Source organism: Scatophagus argus, chromosome 23 (genome assembly GCF_020382885.2).
Source record: "Scatophagus argus isolate fScaArg1 chromosome 23, fScaArg1.pri, whole genome shotgun sequence".
NCBI lineage: Eukaryota > Metazoa > Chordata > Actinopteri > Scatophagidae > Scatophagus > Scatophagus argus.
In genome coordinates, this window is record NC_058515.1 from 12,967,339 (window position 1) to 12,985,761 (window position 18,423).

The 18,423-nt window shown below is 46.5% G+C and overlaps 1 protein-coding gene across 5 annotated transcripts in view; it reads right to left on the reverse strand.

Moving 5' to 3' along the window:
• The window catches only part of si:dkey-172j4.3 (diacylglycerol kinase delta), a 55,719-nt gene that overhangs the window by 9,367 nt on the left and 27,929 nt on the right, over window positions 1–18,423 (reverse strand). For 2 of the 5 annotated variants that reach the window (XM_046379992.1, XM_046379995.1), the window contains 21 exons: window positions 11,533–11,643; window positions 11,323–11,403; window positions 10,978–11,082; window positions 10,063–10,195; window positions 9,268–9,374; window positions 9,001–9,126; window positions 7,663–7,765; window positions 6,987–7,146; window positions 6,721–6,829; window positions 6,154–6,293; window positions 5,722–5,809; window positions 5,268–5,359; window positions 3,590–3,689; window positions 2,392–2,457; window positions 1,435–1,642; window positions 1,248–1,346; window positions 946–1,030; window positions 762–869; window positions 537–633; window positions 329–436; window positions 51–164 (listed from right to left, as the gene is read on the reverse strand). In XM_046379992.1, coding sequence (XP_046235948.1) covers window positions 51–164; window positions 329–436; window positions 537–633; window positions 762–869; window positions 946–1,030; window positions 1,248–1,346; window positions 1,435–1,642; window positions 2,392–2,457; window positions 3,590–3,689; window positions 5,268–5,359; window positions 5,722–5,809; window positions 6,154–6,293; window positions 6,721–6,829; window positions 6,987–7,146; window positions 7,663–7,765; window positions 9,001–9,126; window positions 9,268–9,374; window positions 10,063–10,195; window positions 10,978–11,082; window positions 11,323–11,403; window positions 11,533–11,643 — 2,340 coding nt within the window. Of the gene's footprint in view, window positions 1–50; window positions 165–328; window positions 437–536; window positions 634–761; window positions 870–945; window positions 1,031–1,247; window positions 1,347–1,434; window positions 1,643–2,391; window positions 2,458–3,589; window positions 3,690–5,267; window positions 5,360–5,721; window positions 5,810–6,153; window positions 6,294–6,720; window positions 6,830–6,986; window positions 7,147–7,662; window positions 7,766–9,000; window positions 9,127–9,267; window positions 9,375–10,062; window positions 10,196–10,977; window positions 11,083–11,322; window positions 11,424–11,532; window positions 11,644–16,665; window positions 17,886–18,423 lie in introns of those variants that run through there. The other 3 variants (XM_046379994.1, XM_046379993.1, XM_046379991.1) reach the window with 3 other exon arrangements.

An 18,423-nucleotide genomic window follows, 5' to 3' on the forward strand; every position in this document is an offset into this window, starting at 1 on the left:
TGACATTTTCAATAAAACTGACTGAAGCGGGGATGTGTGCCGTGTTTCACCTGTGCAATGCGGTGGTGCTGCAGGTTGATGACTCGGGACATGGCCATCTGCATGCTGCCAAACACCGCCACCACCTCCAACTTCTTATCATCAAATGACGGAGCGCCAAAGTTCTGCACAAAGGAGACGACAGCAAAGAACAGACTGCAAACTTCAACTGTGTCGGTTCAAAACGTCAAAGTGGCGTCTAATGAAGCCGTGCAGATCAAAGGAAACGAATCCCTCTGAGGTGCAGCTGCAAACTGTGCTGCTTCTTTTCTGCTTCCACACCACTCACATTATCCTCCTTGGTGCCTCCCCAGAAGTTGATGCCGCCTGCATAGCTGGGGATGTTGAGCACAGCCAAGCCCTGCAGACTCGGCAGAGACATGGGAACCCCGTCGCACTGAAGAGAGGGAGACAGGAGAGGAAGTTAAAAAGGGAGGGAAAAACAGCCGGTAGCATTTCATAAAGACAGTCCTCGTTCTCGTGCTTGTGTGTCTGACCTCCAGCTGGACTCGCTGCTCCAGGTTCTTGTAGGTCTTCTGCACCAGCTCTTTGGTTCCCAGCACTCCGTACCACATCATGTTCTTGGTGCGACTGCTGCAGGGGGAAGACAGGACGGAGAAAGAGTTTTCCAGCTGCAACGCTACGATTTGCTCTTGGCGAACAGAGACGTCGAGTTGCACGAGCGGATTATAACCAGCCGTCTTTCCTCTGTGTGTTCGTACCTGCATTTTTTCGGGTGCTCGTCTCTCTTGTTGTTGAACTCGAGGGAAATTTTGGCGTCCAGGCCGATGCCGAAGTAGTTGTTCATCACGCACTTCTCTGAACATTGCCTGCAGATACATACATAATGTATTGATTGATGCAGGAGCACATTATTTAGCCACAGTTTGTATGTGAAGGGCTTACACAGACTCCTCGCTGAAGGTGACCGTGCCGAGACTCTCTGCTTTCTCAAGAACAACGGGGGACACGGGACTCAAGCCTCCTGGACCTGGACGGAGGCAGAGTGGGTCTCATAATCATAAAGAAACTGAAATCATTGCTGCTTCTTTAAACAAAATAATACCGAAGATTCAGTGTTATAGTTGTGTTAGAGGAGTTCAGACCTTTCGAAAACGCAGTAGTGTGTGTTTTTAAAATACCGAGGTTGTGTTTTTTGGAACATGTCGCTTCACCTCGTATCTCCTGCAAACTAAATGGACACTTACGTGGCTCAGCATCCTTCAGCTCCTCGCTGCTTTCTCTTTTGATGGAGGACGAGGACGACATCCTCTGGACCTGAGTGTGTCGGTTCTGCTCGTCCACCACTGAAATGAAGACATCAGGACGTGATTGTCTCAGAATGACACCACGAGAAGACGAAAGGAGTAGTATGACAGGGGACGTGATAAAAACCTTTTCCATCTGTTCCTGCTGAGGCCTTCCTCCTACCTTTCTCAGCCTGTTCGATGATCTGCCTCAGGGCTTTCTTCAGGCTGTTGGCCCTGAGCATCAGCTGCTCCTTTGACCGGTACGTTTTACCCTCTGAACCCGACTCGCCGCCATTTTCGCCAGGGCTTGAGCCGCCGCTCTCCTGGCTGGGCACTGAACCCGCTGGCACCACCTGCAGCATGTAGCAGGAAAAGGAAAACATGCTCCTGCTGTTTTAATACATCTGTAAAATAAGGTGACCTTTCTGTTCAATTCCTGATGTTACCCGACTCCACTGTGGGATTCATTCCACTTTAAGAGCTTTGGTGACCCTGAAGCATGAGCACATTATCAGCAAAGCAGCAGCAATAAACCAGAAAATGTCTCCTCATTCATAAATCTTTACAATTCCTGCTCTGTGGAGCCTAATCTCTCGTCTCTCTCTTGTTTCTGGCCAAAGGAGGCAGCAGTTAATATTCATGTAGAGGCAGAACTGGGGAAGAGGACGTCCATGTCTTTATTCATGAAAATGACACGTGATGCACAGCTGAAAGTCGGTGCGTTTCCCTTTGCATTGTGCAGGAGTCTGAAATCATACTGACATTTTGAGGGCTGAGTTAATTTCTTCTAGCACCCTGACACGAATCTGAGAACAAGAGACTCCAAAGGGAGCTGAGAGACAAAAAGCTACTCGCCGTTTTGTTACGACGCGTGGAAAAACCATGACTGTTTTAACTCCTGCTCCTGTAAAGGATCAGGCTGAATCCTTTATGTCCTCTCTGAGCAAACAACAGCAGTCAGCATGCGAGGTGTGTTTAACCTGAATATTTCTAAAGGCTGTTCAAATCTCACTCTGGTTCAGCTATTAACACTTCAGCAATTTTAACCAGTCGCTGACTGCTAAGACTATTCCATACTGATTACTGGTGGCGATGTGATTACCTGAGCCTCCGCTTCCTCGCTTAAGGCCTTGACGAGGGAATCGAGCTTCTCGTTCAGCAATGCACACTGGGAGAGGAGACAGAGAAAAGGAGATTTTTGTTGCTCGTATCACTCACTTCAAAGTCATACGTGAGGAGTGTAAACTGGGAGATGCGGCACAAATCAACACCGGGGCAGAAGTTTCTAAATTTTCATCCGTGTGGCGGCAGTAACACGCGAAACCGCCGTGAAATCAACATGTTTACGGCACATGGAGGCCTTTTATGTGCAGTTGCAACAGACGAATTTCCCTCCGGGCGACAATAAAGCATCATATTATTTGGAAAAAGACGGATAAGTGGGAAGGAGCTCAAAGCGCCCTGACAGGAGGGTTTGGTGAAGGCTTGAGAGGCCTCTGCTGAGTGAAAAGATTTTCTCTTTTTGAAAATGTGTCACAAAATCCTTTTTTGAAACGATCTGGCAAACCATTCTTCCTCTCAGCGTGATCTTGGTTGCAGTTTTGCACTCGTGACAGACTGACAGACGGCTGCTATAAGCTGAAATAATTGAGTTTAACCCCCTTCACATCAAGTTTTCACAATTTTCCTTTTCTGCCCATTTGAAAAAGAAAAACAGAAGAAAAACAACATCCGTGAAATCAATGAAATCTTTTTCTGACACTATCAAGTTCTGACATTTCTAAAACTCCAAATAGGTGTTTTTCAGACCCGAGGAACCTTTTCATAGTTCTAAAACCCTGCAGATGGTAAAGATGGAGCCAGATTTAACTGCTTTATAATACTGTTGTGAAGCTTAACGTGTAATGATACACCATAACAGCCAACAGTTAATTCATATTTTGTATTAACAACCCAAATCTGCAAAGTAACAAAAGCTATTACATAATGCAGCGCAGTAAAAAGCACAACGTTTGGATAAGAAATGCAGAGGAATACAAAGTAGCACAAATTGGAAATACTCCAGTGAAATACAAGTACTTTAATGCAATACAGAAAGCACAGCTTCAACCGTTCTTCAAACTTCATTGTTGTAATGTGATGAATACTTGAATAGCTGAAATGTGGAGCACCGGAGGGAACAGTGAACCTTCAGCTATTTCTGTTACACACACACACACACACACACACCTACACTGCCCACTAGTTACTGTTACACAAGCTCTTACATAATACACATGATTACACACAAAACCATTTACCTTCTTTGCCATAGCATCTGCCTCCTCCTTGTTCTCCGTGGCTCTCTCGTACGCCTTCCCCACCTCCGCCACGAAATCATTCACCGTCCCACACAGGAACCTGACGGGGAGGCGAGAGGAGAGAGCACAATGAGAGGAGAGCGGGGGAGAGCGGGGGAGAGAAGGGGGGGGTTAACATGAAAATCAAACAAATTAGCAGGTGAACACGTTTCAGGTTTGGTGACTCACTGCGCGGTCAGCGTGTTTGGAGATTTCGCGCGCACGCTGCTCTCGTTTCATGGCCGCCTACCCGCCTGTCAGCTGCGTCGCCTCCACACAGCCACTATTTACTCACAGCTGTTACACTGCTGCCGCGTGACTCGGCGGCGAGGTTTCTCCAAACTCGCACAGGCCTCCTGCCTTTGGCAAATACTGGATCCTGCACACACATGCGCTCCTCACTTATGAGTCTCGTCCTCCTGTGCAGCTCAGTGGGGGTTTTTCCTCCCAAACCAGACACCTGAAAACTCTCATCTGTGTGTCTATTTAAATAAAGTTAAAAAACAGGCTGTGATGCTTTTGACGCTCCTGCTTTATGCGGCAGAGATGTCATCTGGGTTTTTATTCTCCTCCAGAGCGTCAGCAGGACAAACAACCCAAGACCGAAACTTAGACAAAACTGCCAGGCTTTTAATGCACAGCAGCCACATCACATCCAAACATCCCTGTCCCTCCAATCACCTTCCAGCTCCTCCTGGAGGATCCCGAGGAGTTACGAGGCCAGAGGGGATCTGTAGGTGAGCTCCTCCTGACGGACCTGCGTTTCGATTCATGAACCTGCTTCTGCTTCGGCGTCGTCTTACGCACACGAATGTCTTTGTGCCTGCATGTGCAGCGTGCACACACGGCTTTCTGGCGTAAAATCTGAATCTGAGCTGAAAATACTGCAGCCCGGAACTGATATTCAAAGCCTTTACGTCCTCAAACTAAAAATTCAAAATGATAAAACTATTAGCCCTATCTGTTTTAGCTCTGGTCTGCAGCTCATTTACTACTAAACCTTCATGCTGTTTTCACAAGACCTCCATCTGGACCAAAGTTTCTTATTTTTAAGATACTAAGAAGTGAGGAAGTCCACGTAGTGAACAAATCACACTTAATTCATCCTAAAAAGTGTTAAAACCACACAGCAAGCTTCCAACATACACCATCCTACAAAGGCAAAGACAGATTCTCTCTGTCCCACAACACTGCTGTTGTGCTTCCATGTAAAAATACTTGTGTCAGTGTGTCCTGACGTCCCAGAGGTGTTTTTAAACGCGCTGCAGGCAGCAGCGGTTTGAAAGAGCGGCGGAGGAAAGCGATCTGTGATGGCTGCTCGACTCTGCTAATGTACTGAGGATGACCCCTAAACACACACTCATCGGTCTCTTTCACTTACAGCCAGGCAGCACTTACTGCCCTGACACCTCATCCCCCCACCCCCGGTGTGTGTGTGTGTGTGTGTGTGTGTGTGTGCGTGTGTCTCCATAGGGAACAGAGCAAAGCAAAGAAAATCAATACTCATTGACCAGACACTCTGCCGCCATCTTTATTCCCATCTTCCCAGCCGTACTCATCCTCTGCCAGCCTCCTCCCCCTTTCTACTCACCCCCCCTCCCTCCCGTCCTGGTCTTTCGAAGGCGTTCGAGGCACGTACTTGGCAGAGGAAATCACATCGCTGTGTCTGTCCGAGTCCAGGATCTTGGCGAGGTGTGAGGCCACGGAGTCCGCATACTGAGTGATGTGGACCTGAGAGGGACAGAGAGGCAGAGTCGTACGTTTCAGACCGCCGTCACTTCAACTCAAAGGCCTTTCTGGTTGACCGGATGAGCATCTAACACGCTGGCAAACGTCTCATAACGCTGTAATTTAAAGTCTACACTACAGCAACATTCGACAAACGTTGAAAGTCGGGCAGCTTAAATTCAGAGCCGTCCTCCCTTGACTGCGACGCCGCGGTTCACGTCTGATTGCTTTGGCTTCCGGCCTCACTTTGATTCTCAGGGGAAGTCTTCCAACATAATTTCTTGGAGCTTGTGAGGATCTGGCTTTGTGGGGCTAATTTATAGATACCATCTGTCAACAAAGCAAGCTGCGAGCAAGTGATTTACCTGCAGAGGAGAATCAAGGCTGTCGTCCTCTTTCACGATGGGCGTGCGTTTAGTGGTGGCGGGCACCTCGTACGTCATCACGCTCCACCTGAAAACACACGCAAAGATGTCAAGTGCTGCAAAATAAACTTTATTATCGGCAAATCCGAACAGGATCGGGAGACACGGCAGCTTTCTTGTCCTTTTTCTGCCTGCGTGTCCGTCCTGCTGTCTCGACCTGTGTGGACGTCCTTTTAGTTGAAGGAATAGTTTCGCATTTTGAAAAATACATTTATTTGCTTTTCTTTCCTTCTCCCTTGCCTGTTAAATATGTACAAAAACTGAAATGCACAAACACCAAACTGCTGTTTGAGGAGGAGGGAGGGATTATGTGAGGGGACTATTTCTCGTCGTCCTCCCCTCCTCCGCCTCTTGTTCCCCCACTGGTCTTACCGGTCCAGCATTTTGGTGGTGGCTCTCTCCAGCTTCTCCAGGATCTGCAGCAGCTGAGCGTCGTCGTCGCAGAGGCCTCCCCAGCCCAGGACGCGAGCCAGGTCGTTACCCGTGCCCAGAGGCAGGACGCCCAGCTGGCACTGCGGAGGGAGGAAACGCATCACATATGAACAGGTTCATCTGTTCAGGCTGACGGGACGTGAAATTATGCACACCGACATGACACGCCACTTATTTATCCTAATTAAACACTGATTTAAATTAAAACCTGTGTTATCCCACATGACATTCATTAATTCAGATTAATTCTCTGGCATTAATTAATTAGTTGAGCTAAGCAGTGAATCATCTTTCATTTCACTTGTGTTTACTGACATTATCTATTGTTTGCTTTCTCTTTCCTCCTAATTCCCAATTTAGTAATTTAGCAAACTTAAATCAGATGTGAAAAGACATTTTAGTTAGCTGAAATAAAAATAAAAAGCAAAAACTGACACAATACTGCGTTTTCAACTTTCAACTAAACTGAAAACAAAACAACACTGAGCTCCTCTTCCTCCTCCTCACCTGTTTATGGAGGTTGAGTTTATCCAGCTCTGAGAGCACCCAGCCCACGCTGCCGTCTCCTCCGCACACCAGGATACGAAACGTCACAAACTTCTGGAAGAGGCGCAGGCTGAGGGGGGAGGAGGAGGAGGAGGAGGAGGAGGAGGAGGAGGAGGAGGAGGAGGAGGAGGAGGAGGAGGAAACAAAGCACACAATGTCAAGCGGTTGATGTCATGAAAAGGCAGAAAAATTGCAGCATCAGTACTACATTAAAAACAGTCCAGCACCCGAGCTCCGGTCCTCCGTTCATCAGGTCAAAGACTTGTGCAGGGTTCAGGAGCTGCTTGAACTTGCGGAGGAACTTCACCCCCTGGTTGTCTCCGCTTTTGGAGTTGACCAGGACCAGGAGAGGGCTGGTGCACGACGCCGAGGTGGCCTTCCAGAAGCCTGAGAGCACGGGTTGTAAACCATTAGAGACTCTCTGAGAAACGCTGCGACTGGGAAACATTTAAAAGTCAAACTGAAGGCAAACTGAATGTGATGAATCCTGGATGAACTGGGATTGGTTCAAAGGTTTGCATTTCTGATGACACACACCTTTTTTTCCCCCTCTAATCCCAAGATCCAAAACGTGTAAAAAAAAAAAAATAAGGCAAAATGTTTTACAAATATCCCTCTTTTCTTTCTGTTCTGGTCTGTCCAACAAAGCTCAAATGTAAAATGTCCATTTTCACTGTTGTTTTCTAACATCAGGGATTCAAAGAGGATTTTCTCGGAGATGACAGCTTTCTGTGTGACAGCAGACAAAGCCAAAGGTCACCTGCAGCGTCCACACCGGATTTTTCCACCTGTGGAGCTGAAAGGTGTCACTCTGAACTTTGAACCTTACTGTACAGACAACACAAAAGACTCTACATGAGAGTGTGTGAGAGTGTGTGTGTGTGGGTGCGCGCAGCGTCTCACCATCAGAGTCGATGCTGTTAAGTGCAGTGGGAGGAATGATTGACACTCGACATTGTCCCAAGGGACACACCTTCCCCATTTGTTCTTTGCAGCTGTTGTGGACCTACAGGGACACACACACACACACACACGTCTCGATTGTAATGCTATATTTCAGTAGAAGCAGAAAGGTCATTACATCCCTCTGAAACCCACCAAATGTCAGTTCTATAACCTTTACAAATACCACTCTGATTCATTTGTGCCTCGTTGTGTGTTGTGTGTGTGTGTGTGTGTGTGTGTTTGTTAATTTGCCCTAAACACTCAGAAGCAGCTCAGTCTTTGCTAAGTGGAGCTATGAGGAAAGTTACATCGCTGTAACACTGCGCTCGAGTTTGCTTTTCCTCGGTTGTTTGACGGCGACACAGATCTCGTGTCACTAATCACTAATCTGTGTCACTGAATGAAACTGGAACCACAGCACCAAGCTTTGTTTGCCTTTTTACTGAAATGGGCTGAGATCCGTGACCAGTAGACGACATATGAAGCATTAAAGCAAACTTATTTTAAAAAATGAGATCCTGCCGTTTGAGTTCTGCTGCAGCTTTATAAATCACAACAGAGATTTTGTTTTCCTTTTAGTGCTGGAATGTTTTTCTGTGCTGCCCTTGAACTGAAAGAGACCTAATATATGCTGAATCTGTCCAGTGGGCTCCACGGAGCTGAAAGACGGTAAAACGCTCTGTGAAGCTGCAGCGTGGGGGGGTGGAGGTCCTCCTGATATTACTCAAGGCGGTCGGATCATCAGGGCAGACTCGGTAACCCTGCAGCTGGCAGTAACTCATCAGCCTCATTTCATTTCTCATTTCATCCTGCCTCCCTCCCTCCTCCTCTTCCTGCTCTTCAGGGATCTGTGCTGCCATCTTAAGTGTCCTCCCATTACTCTGATGACTCAAGTGAACCTCTCAGAGCCTGGTTCTTAGTGGGCCAAGGAAGTGAGTCAAGAACAATAAAAAGTTTGGGAGCACATCTCACTGTGAGCTCACTGAAAGTCGCAGCTTGTTTGGTAGCAAACAAAAAAGTCATTTCGATATCTTCTTATTGGAAACTCGGGAGTAAATGACAAACATTTCCTTTCCCAGTGTTTCATGTTTAATGTGACAAATGCCGCCATTTTGTTTTGAAGACAGAATCACTTCCTGTTGAAAGAGCTGCTACGCGCTTAGACAGCTGCTGGAGGCCAACATCTGCAAAAGTATACTGAAGAATGTCTATTTTCTGATGTCCTAAACAAACACCAACGCTGATTTGACATGACAGCTTTCTGACAGGACGGACGGCGCGATCAGTCCCACTTACGATGGCCTTGCACCAGAGGCAGCGCCAGTCCTGCAGCCGCCGCACGCTGCCACAGTTCTTGTCACACACCACACATTTGGCGCTGACAGGCAGGTTGCCTTCCAGCCACTGGTGGGGCATGAACACCTGGAGGAGGGGGGACATGGAAAAACACTGAGACCATCATCGGCCGTGCTGAGCCCAGGCTCGTTTGACTGACGAATAAAAGCACACAACCTGCAACACTCACAGCTTTTTGTCAGCACATAAACAAAGCGTATCACTCACCCCTTCCTCATCCTCAATGATGTCATTTCCTATGGAGGCCAGCGTGGTCCACTTGCAGTTGTTGGTGGAGCGAACTGCGCAGCGCTTGTGAGCCTTGAACTTACAGACTGTGGAGGACAGATCAGGAAACGTGAGATGAACTTAAACAGCTGAAACGCGTGACGCACGCGAGGCAGTGCGAGTTATCACGCATTTGTCGCAGTGTAGTTGTTGGTGAAGCGTTAGGTGGAATATTCTTTGCACATGAGACAGAAAGGCGAGCTGAACAACCGCATTGTCTCTCGCCAAGAACTGGTTGGACCCAATAATTTCTAAAGTCTTCTATATGCATATTGTTTTATATATTGTTTAACAGCTCGTGTTAAGGTTTCGTTGTGTGTCATGAGAAGTGTTGTTCGCCCGTAATAACCTGGCACAGCGCAGGAGCATTAAGTGAAAGGTCATGACTGGTCTAGAACAAATTAATTGCTAGTGCATTTTAAACATAATGAAAGTTCAATTCAACCACAGTGTGTAAGTGTGCTGATCTGTCAACGCTCCAGGTAAGAGAGAGGTGAGTGAACTCTTTCCAAGGTGTCGGCGGGTCAAAACTGTGATGAAACCTGCCTCACCCTGCAATCAGGAGCAATAAACATACTTCTGACACAGTCCCAGCCACATGCTCCGAATACTTCCATAATGATAAGACACAAGACGTCCTTGGCAGTTAAGTAAGGGAGGCCGAACTTAAACATTAATGCTCGTAATATCTGCTTGAATCTTTCCCATAAGGCGCCTCTGGATGCGTGCGTTTACCTTCACAGGACAGGCCGTGGGACGTGACGCCCGGCAGAGCCTCCCTGCAGACGTTGCAGAAGGTCGGTCTGGCGTGCGAGCAGGCGTACCAGTTGTGCATCCCGGAGAAATGCTCCATGTTGAACTGGCTGGCCTGCGGAGGGAGAAGACGAGCAACATCAGCGCTCGGCTTCAGAGACGGGAATGCAGAAAGACCAAAAAAGAACCATGTCAGAAATAACCAGGCAGCAGGAGGAGGAGGAGGAGGAGGAGGAGGAGGAGGAGGAGGAGAGATGTTGCAGGATGGCATGATGACTTTTTAAATTTCAGGCTGAACTACCGAGCCAGAAGAAGCTCGGATACAACACTAAGCTAAAGACACCAGCAGTGCGTATCAAATTTTGTGGCCCCAGGATTGAGACATACAAGAATGGAGACAAAGACAAGCCAGGTCAACGGGACAAGACAGTGCAGCAGCAGAAGACCACATGAAGCAGGACTAACGATGTGTATGGCAATGACTTAAACTAAGACGCCACAAAAAAAAAAAAACGGAGGGAATTTCAGCTCAGCGAGGAGAGCAGCTTAGCAGTCTTCAGCTCCCTTTATAGCCTATTTAAGCAGAGGGTCTGATTTTATGAGGGACATCAATCCTGCTGGCAAGGAGCTCAAATGAAAAGCAGATAAGAGAGAGTGAAGGGACAGAAGGATGGAAGACAGAGAGAGAGAAGGAGGAGGAGGAGGAGAATTGTTCCTCCCTGAAACAAGAAAAGAACACTTTGAGAAAATGAACAGATGGAAGAAGAATCACGGAGTGAGGAGTGAAGCTTTAGTCAAAGGATCAGCAATTTGCCGCTTTTCTGATATTCTGAGCCAGCAGAGTAAACAAACTTTTCAAAATGTTAGAATATAAAAGTGAGCCGGAAAGAGGCCGACCTCGTAGGTTTCCCACTTCTGGACGGATTTAAGAGCGCTGATCCAGTCCTCCATTTCCTTCCTGCTCTCGGCGCATAACATTAGCTTGCGAAAAGGGGTGATCACCTGAGAAAGAAAAACAAGAGGAAAGATGGGAGTGAAAGACTGAGATCAGAAGTAAGAATATCCGATCTGTCGCACGTCGTCTGTTCATTTCATATCACACTCTGCTCTCTGAAGCTGCACTGTAAGAATGCTAACTGGATGCTAATGTACGCTAACATTTTCTCAAAGCTTGCCAAACGTGCAGTTTTGAAATACTTCAACTTACATTTCAGGCATTTTGAGATCTGTATCGTTGCTTACCGTGAAACTGTTGTTGATGTTCTTGGTGCTGGTCTCAGCCACGCTGGCATCCGATAGGTCCACTTCATCAAAGATAAGAGACTGATGGAGAGCAAACAGACGGATCTTTCACTGTCCTTTTTAATCACATATGAACCATTCACCATTCACACACGGTAAGTAACAGCTGTAAAAAAGAAAAAGCCCTTAAACAGGCTGTTCATCTTGTACCTTGCAGTCTTTGGCATAATAGAGGGTCCTCCCTCTGAGTTTGAAGTACCTCCTCTTCCACCTCTGGAAGGAGCTGGTCTGCTTTAACAGGATTCCCTCCTTCACGCTTTTCTGTGGTGAGACAGAGTCAGAAAAAGAAAGGAGAGATGGGAGGAGAGGGGAAAATAAGTAACGTTAGTGCCTCCGAATCCTCTGTGGAGCTAAGGTGACAGCTATTCGTCCTGTTCACACACAAACAGAAGGACTTCAGTTTGGAAAGTGTCACTTTGCTCTTCTGGTGAGACAAACAGCTGAGAAAATTGCTCAAGTGAACAGTGAGGTGTTGCCTCAAACCGTCGAGATGGTAGACAATCACAGAAACGCTGACTCAAAGGAGTATGCGAGTGTTTCTGTGCATTTTCAAACGTCCCCCAATCATTTAAACAAATTTATTCTAGTAACTCGTGATCAGATTCGAGTCCCCTCGTGAGTCCAAATAAAGGCCTCAGTATGCAATGAGTCGAGTTAATGCAGTAAAAAAACACTCGTACTGCGAGTACAGGAGCAACAGTGACGAGGCGATGGAGCAGGTAGGAGGTGCAGCCATCCGTGTCTGCATGAAAATTACTAACACGGCTGAAAGGCATGATTTGATTTGATACCATGAACTCGCGGAGCAGAAGCTCCCCACTGAATCTATTGTGTTAGCGGTTGTTTGACTTTATCCTCTTCTGAGTCTCTGCTTATCATGCACTCGTTCCATCCTTCTCTCTCTCTATTTATGAGTACATGCCCGGAGAGGACAGAATGCACCATGGGTAATCAATCTGAGCGAGGACATCGGGGGTCGCCATGGAGATCCTCATTTCTCGAACAAGAGGACGCACACACACACTAACACACACATGTTGATGCAATCTTAAAACTCTGATCACGTTACTACCTGCATTTGTCACCTACTGTAGCAACAATCCTGCTTTCATTAGATTAGCCTCCACCGACAAGCCTGGGACTTCCTCATGGAGATAACCAAAAACCTGCACGGCAGGAACCGACTGATCAACTTCCCCTCGGGTTTTCACGCATACAGTGATACAGAGATAAAGCCGGATTGGATTAACTGGTTTGATTGATAAAATGTCTGAATGTCGACATTCCAAAGCCATGAAGTTTTTGTTGGCATTTTTTAAAAAAAATGTTTTGTGCAGAAGACATGTCAATGCATGGGTAGTCATGGCAGTCATGTCTTACTTTTGCAAATTTACACACAATATGCCCACATATAAAATTTTCATACAGATTTTTCATGGTCCTTGGAATGAGTTTTTATCACCATTTTGGGAACTCAAAACGTCAGCTGCAACCTCGCCTTGCTGAACTCCAATCTCGACCTTTAAACTTGGCATGTCAGCCAAACACTTCATTTTTAGTGTGGGAAAACAAAGAAACACCCATATGCAGGTCTGTATACTTCAGGGGACTGCCTGAGGCCCCCAAAAACAAACTATTTTTCACTCAATAAATCAAACATTTTCAAAGTGTGGCCCAAATTATTACAATATTGCTAACCCATTTGCAAACGCCTCTGAGACAGATGACAACATGCTGTAAATCAGTGAATCAAGTCATCTCTTTGTCACCCGGTTCCCAACGTCTCTTTACGTCATCTGTCGTGAAACTACTTGCACAACACGTTCTGCCGCGACAACCTGTGAGCAAAGGTTTACTCGTGTCTTTAAGTATGTCAGCACGCTTCAGAGACGCTGAATTTATGATGACATAAATATTACAGTGAAAGCTGGTCTTGAGTGACTGGAAACGTCCAACTCAAGCTGACAGAATTCTGCGTAATCATGTTTGAAGTTGAGTAATTTGTCCCACTGCTTCTTGGTTGTTTTGTGGTTTGTTTTACATTGAATTTAGGAGTATAATATGCCAAGATTCCTACTGCTGAAATAACCCAACGACCTGTGTTGAGCATTAGCATCACAACGCTGTGCTGTTTCGGTCTCAAGCTGGAAGTCAAATATCACATGAGCAAAGAACAAAAGCAGTATGCAGCCAAACTGCATACTGCTGCTTTTCGCTCTTTGCTCTTCATCTTACAGTGTTTTTGTCTCACTTTCCCTGCCCATCTGTCTTTGTGGTAATGGCCACCTCCAAACCATAAATCTAATTCATCGCTCCATCACTATCTCATTTCTCAGCTGTGTGTTTGTGTTCACGCCGGTCCGTGAGGTATCTTGCCTTGTAACGGCAGCTTCTTGTTCTCTCACAGGGCATGCTTCTCTCTTAGAATAAATGTGCTTTTATACCCCGAGGGAGATCAAATCTCATAATGTCACACAGTCGCATGGACAGAAAGAGGAAGGAGGAAGGACTGATAGTGGAAACCATGATAGATTGTCCACTGGTATGGATCATTAGGTAGAGGAGATGGGGAAGAAGAAACAGAGCTGTGTCAGCGACGAAGGAAGCAACACAACACGAAAAGGTACGGAGCAGGAATCACAACAAACGGAGATCCTGCAGAGCTGACACGAAAGAGAAGAAAATAAAAAGAACGGGGCGAAGCTCGAGGTGGAAGAAGAAAGGAGAAAACGTTCAAACAAGAAGGTATAAAAGGTCTCCTTTGACTGAACCACCTGACACTTCAGAGATAACGGCAAGGTGTAACCAATCGGGCTTATCCGCAGTTGCCACAGCAACGCCAACAGGAGCCGTCAGTCACAAAGCTAATCAGAGCGTTTTTGTTTGACGAAAACAGCAAATGACATAGCAACCACTGATATAAGCTGAAGGGCGTACTGTAAGTTAGACTCGACTCAGGATGTTGTAATCGAGGTGTGAAACTCACAGAGGCTGGAGGCTGCATTTTAGCTGCTGTTTCACTTATCCACAGTTGCCAACGTCTGGCCAGGCTTGCTTACTTGTCTGCACTTAGTCAAAGAGCAAATACGCATGGAAATTTTCATCCCATGCGTATTTGCAAAATCATGTTTGAGTTTTAGCTTAAAAAAAAAAAAAGAGACGGACTGAACCTTAAACCTACAGTAAAACCAAAACACCTCTTTAAAATAGTTTCCACATAAACCAATCAACACTGAGAGATTAGAGGAACAAAGTTTACATTAAGCCTGTCGCAAGAGGGTTTACAGGCGGGCGCAGCCACGGTTATGATGATACTTTTTGGTATTTTTATAAGAGCAACCACACAAGTTTGCACCGTCACAGTGAAATCTGAGTCAGAGCTCGACTGTTTTAACCTGCTAAAGCTGTCACTTCAGAGCTTTGGAGTGAAATTAGAAAACTTTGCGGGCAGTAAAAAGAACACAATGTGAGCATAAAGCTGAACCACATACTGCCTAGACAGCTTTGAACCACATTATTATGCACACGGCTACAGCATGTGTGACCTTCTCCCAGCACCTCCTCCGGGCCACTTCTGTACTCGATAATGTGCTCTTCCACAAGCTGGCTGATTAAGTGAGAGACTTAATAAAATGTCTGGCTCCTCTCTCATTGGCTAGCTGTACTCTGCAGAGGAAAATGCACACGTGTACTTTACATATGTCTGCGTAGATACAATATATAGAATAAGCATGCAAAGGTCACATTATGTCAGCCTGCTGTCAAACTGCTGCCACACCCTCCATGTTTTCTTCTCCTCTGCTCTCCAGCGGAGAGATGTTGTCAGACAGATCAGTGTATTCATTAGAGCAGGACTAATTGCATCAAAACAATCAGCCCCAGTAGACCTTATGTGCGCATACACACACACACACACACACAGTGACGAGCCACCAAGTGGATACACACACATTACTTACTCATGTGCAACGATGTGCGGTCGAACGAGGCTCTGAAGTGCACCCACACACACAAATCTGACTGATTCAACATATTCCAGTCAGCTACATTTAACAAACCATACACACACACACACGCAAACCTGTCAACCAACCCCCGATCCTGCCATTTCACACACAGTCCTGCACCACTGACTGACTGACCTTCAGTGTTCACCCTGTAAACAATCAGCAAATCACTTGACTTGTTTTTATTTCCCAGAGAGCTGAGGGACCTGGAGAACAATGTGTGGACGTTTCCGAGTTTGTTGGCTGAACAACAGTGTTTAAAACTGAAAGATTCAACACCCGTATAGTTAGACAGCAGTAGCAACGATTGCTGGGATTGTCAGCTCGACGTTTCACTAACTCTGTCGAACCAAGAACTGTGTTTAAGTGTGTGAAAAGCAGCATACATTTCTAACATTTCTTATTGTTTCTCTGAGAAACCAACAGTGGCTCCCGATATCAAGGCCGAGGTGACCAATTACATGCATTATCAGTTGATTTAATTGATCATAAACTGGCTCATCATTTAGCCTAACGGACACCAATATTATTAATGTCTCCCCTAAAGTATAGAATCAGATACTCTGTGTTTTTCTTTTTGTCAGTAAATCACATAAAAAGTCCGAAGCATCAAATGAATTGATCCTTACTAGCAAGCATGGAGCAGAAGTGGCTTTTTCCTCTGTGTGATGTGCTCTTTGCTGTCATAGGCCACACACGACCACTAACTGTCTGTTTTCAATCCTTTCACAGAATTTATGCTGAAAATATGAAAAATAATGGAAACTGCCAGAGTCATCCTTCACACCTTGTGAGGTGGCAGTAAAAGATTTGTGCTAAATGCATTCATACAGCACTTGCATCCAAAGTTCTTTACAGTTTGCCTCTCATTCATTCAAACACACACACACACACACACACACTCACAGCAATGGCAGCGAGCTACCACACTGTGTGCTGGTCTGACCATCGGAAGGAATTTGGCCAAGGGCACTTAACATCTGCACAGGAGGAGGTGGGGATCGAACCAGCAGCCCCTGTGATCTCCTGAGCCCCCCTTGTTTAGCTAACACAAATTGATCTTTTGAGTTCTTCTCCAGCAGCAAATAAAACAGGAGACCACACAGACGCTTCATATCATCTGCCAAACCAAAACTGACTTTGAACCAACAGAAAAACCACTGAGTGAAAGCCACATAACCTTTGTTCCAAATATCCTCAGTCATCGGGGGATGTTAGCACATCATTGTCTCTCTCTCTCACACACACACACACACACACACACACACACACACACCTCTGGCACCAGGCGACTCCCCTTTGATTTCTCAACGTGACTGGTCTCCAGTTGATCGGCTTGGCTGAGCTGGTCGTCGTCCCCCTGCCCCCGTGCCTCGCAGCGAAACAACAGGGGCGCCATGCAGCACCCGCTGGGCTGACACAACCCGGGCATCGATGACCTCGGCGTCCGTGCGAGCTGGGTAACACTAACACAGCAGCCTTAAACTCCGGGTAGCGCAGAGAGTCTGGCAGGCACGAAGCAACGGAGAGGAAGTTTGCCTCTCAAATTCTGCTGTTTTCTGGAGCTACTTGGACGGTCTTCTGTCCATCTCTTTCTTCTTCCTGTTCTTAAGCAAACATTCCCTCCACCCGTTGTTATGTTAACTCTACACAAAGTTTCCCTTCACCTCTCGGTGTGTATCGCTCCCTCACACACGCGCACACACTCACTCACTCACACACACGCACACACACAGGCACACCACACCTCAGCAGTGAGTCTCTTTTCACAGCAGCAGTTCCTCAAACAATACAATCCTACTTCCTCTCTTTCAAACTTCTCTTGTCAGGTGGCCACGCCCACTCAGGTGGTGGAGGACACAGTGGAGATAAGGTGAAGCACGGCAATAAGCTCCTCCCCCAATTGTACACAGCATACACCTGAGAAAAAAGGTGTGTGTGTGTGTCTGTGTGCTCGTGTAAGAACAAGCCTATTTCCTGGAGGCTATAAATAGAACCGGAGGAACCTGTCTGACTGGCAGTGAGAGCACACACACACACACACACACACACACACACACACACACACATGCAGACAGACAGTCAGATCATGTCAGATTGACGGGGAGGTTAATGGCGCTGCACTCTGCTCAAGAGAGCTGGAGACGTCACTGTGATCGCACAAACTCATGTCCTGCCAGCCTGCATGAGCTGTCCTGACTCTGCGTGTGTGCGTGTGTGTGTGTGTGTGTGTGTGTGTGTGTGTGTGTGTGTGTGCGTGCGCGTGTCTGCTGCCTACGCGCCGTCATCTGACTGCTTTCAGTGTCAGATCAGTGTCTCATATGCCAAGTCAAATTACAGCAAGCGAGCGAGAGTGTGTGTGTGTGTGTGTGTGTGTGTGTGTGTGTGTTTTCCGCCAGTCGACATATCATTCTGTCTTTAATGAGCAGAAACATGTTGTTCCCTGCAGACTCACTCACTGACACCAGCTCTGTCTGTCCCTCTCTCTCCATATCCATCCTTCTCTCTTTCTCCCCCCTCAATCCCCTCAAGACTTGGTTTTCCTTTCCAAAACTCCCCCCTCCTCCCCCATCTCTCTCTTTCATCCAAATCACTTGTGGTTAAATCAATCTCAGAATCAGGTCCAAGAGCCTCATTAGCAACTTTAATGAGTCACGTAGCGAAGTTATTGATGTGAAATGACTGGTTACAGGCATGTTGTCTCTGTCCAGTCCATCAGGGCTGCAGCATTTCAATTTGTATGAAACATGCAGACCACCCTGAGTCCATTAGAGATCACACCTGTCTCTCTGCATGTGTTACTGTTAGCCTGTTTGCACCCGAGCAGGCTGAATGTGTTGAGGAGAACACGATTAAAGCTGAGACCATAATTAGGTTCCACTGGGATTCCTAATTGACTTTCTCTTCTGCAAAGGGAGCTGAAAAGCGAATTCCGAGTACTGATGGAGAAACATGGAGAAAAAAATAGAAATACAGCAGAAATACATAAATAGAAATACAGCAGGATTCAAGGACGAAGGAAAGCGGCAGAATG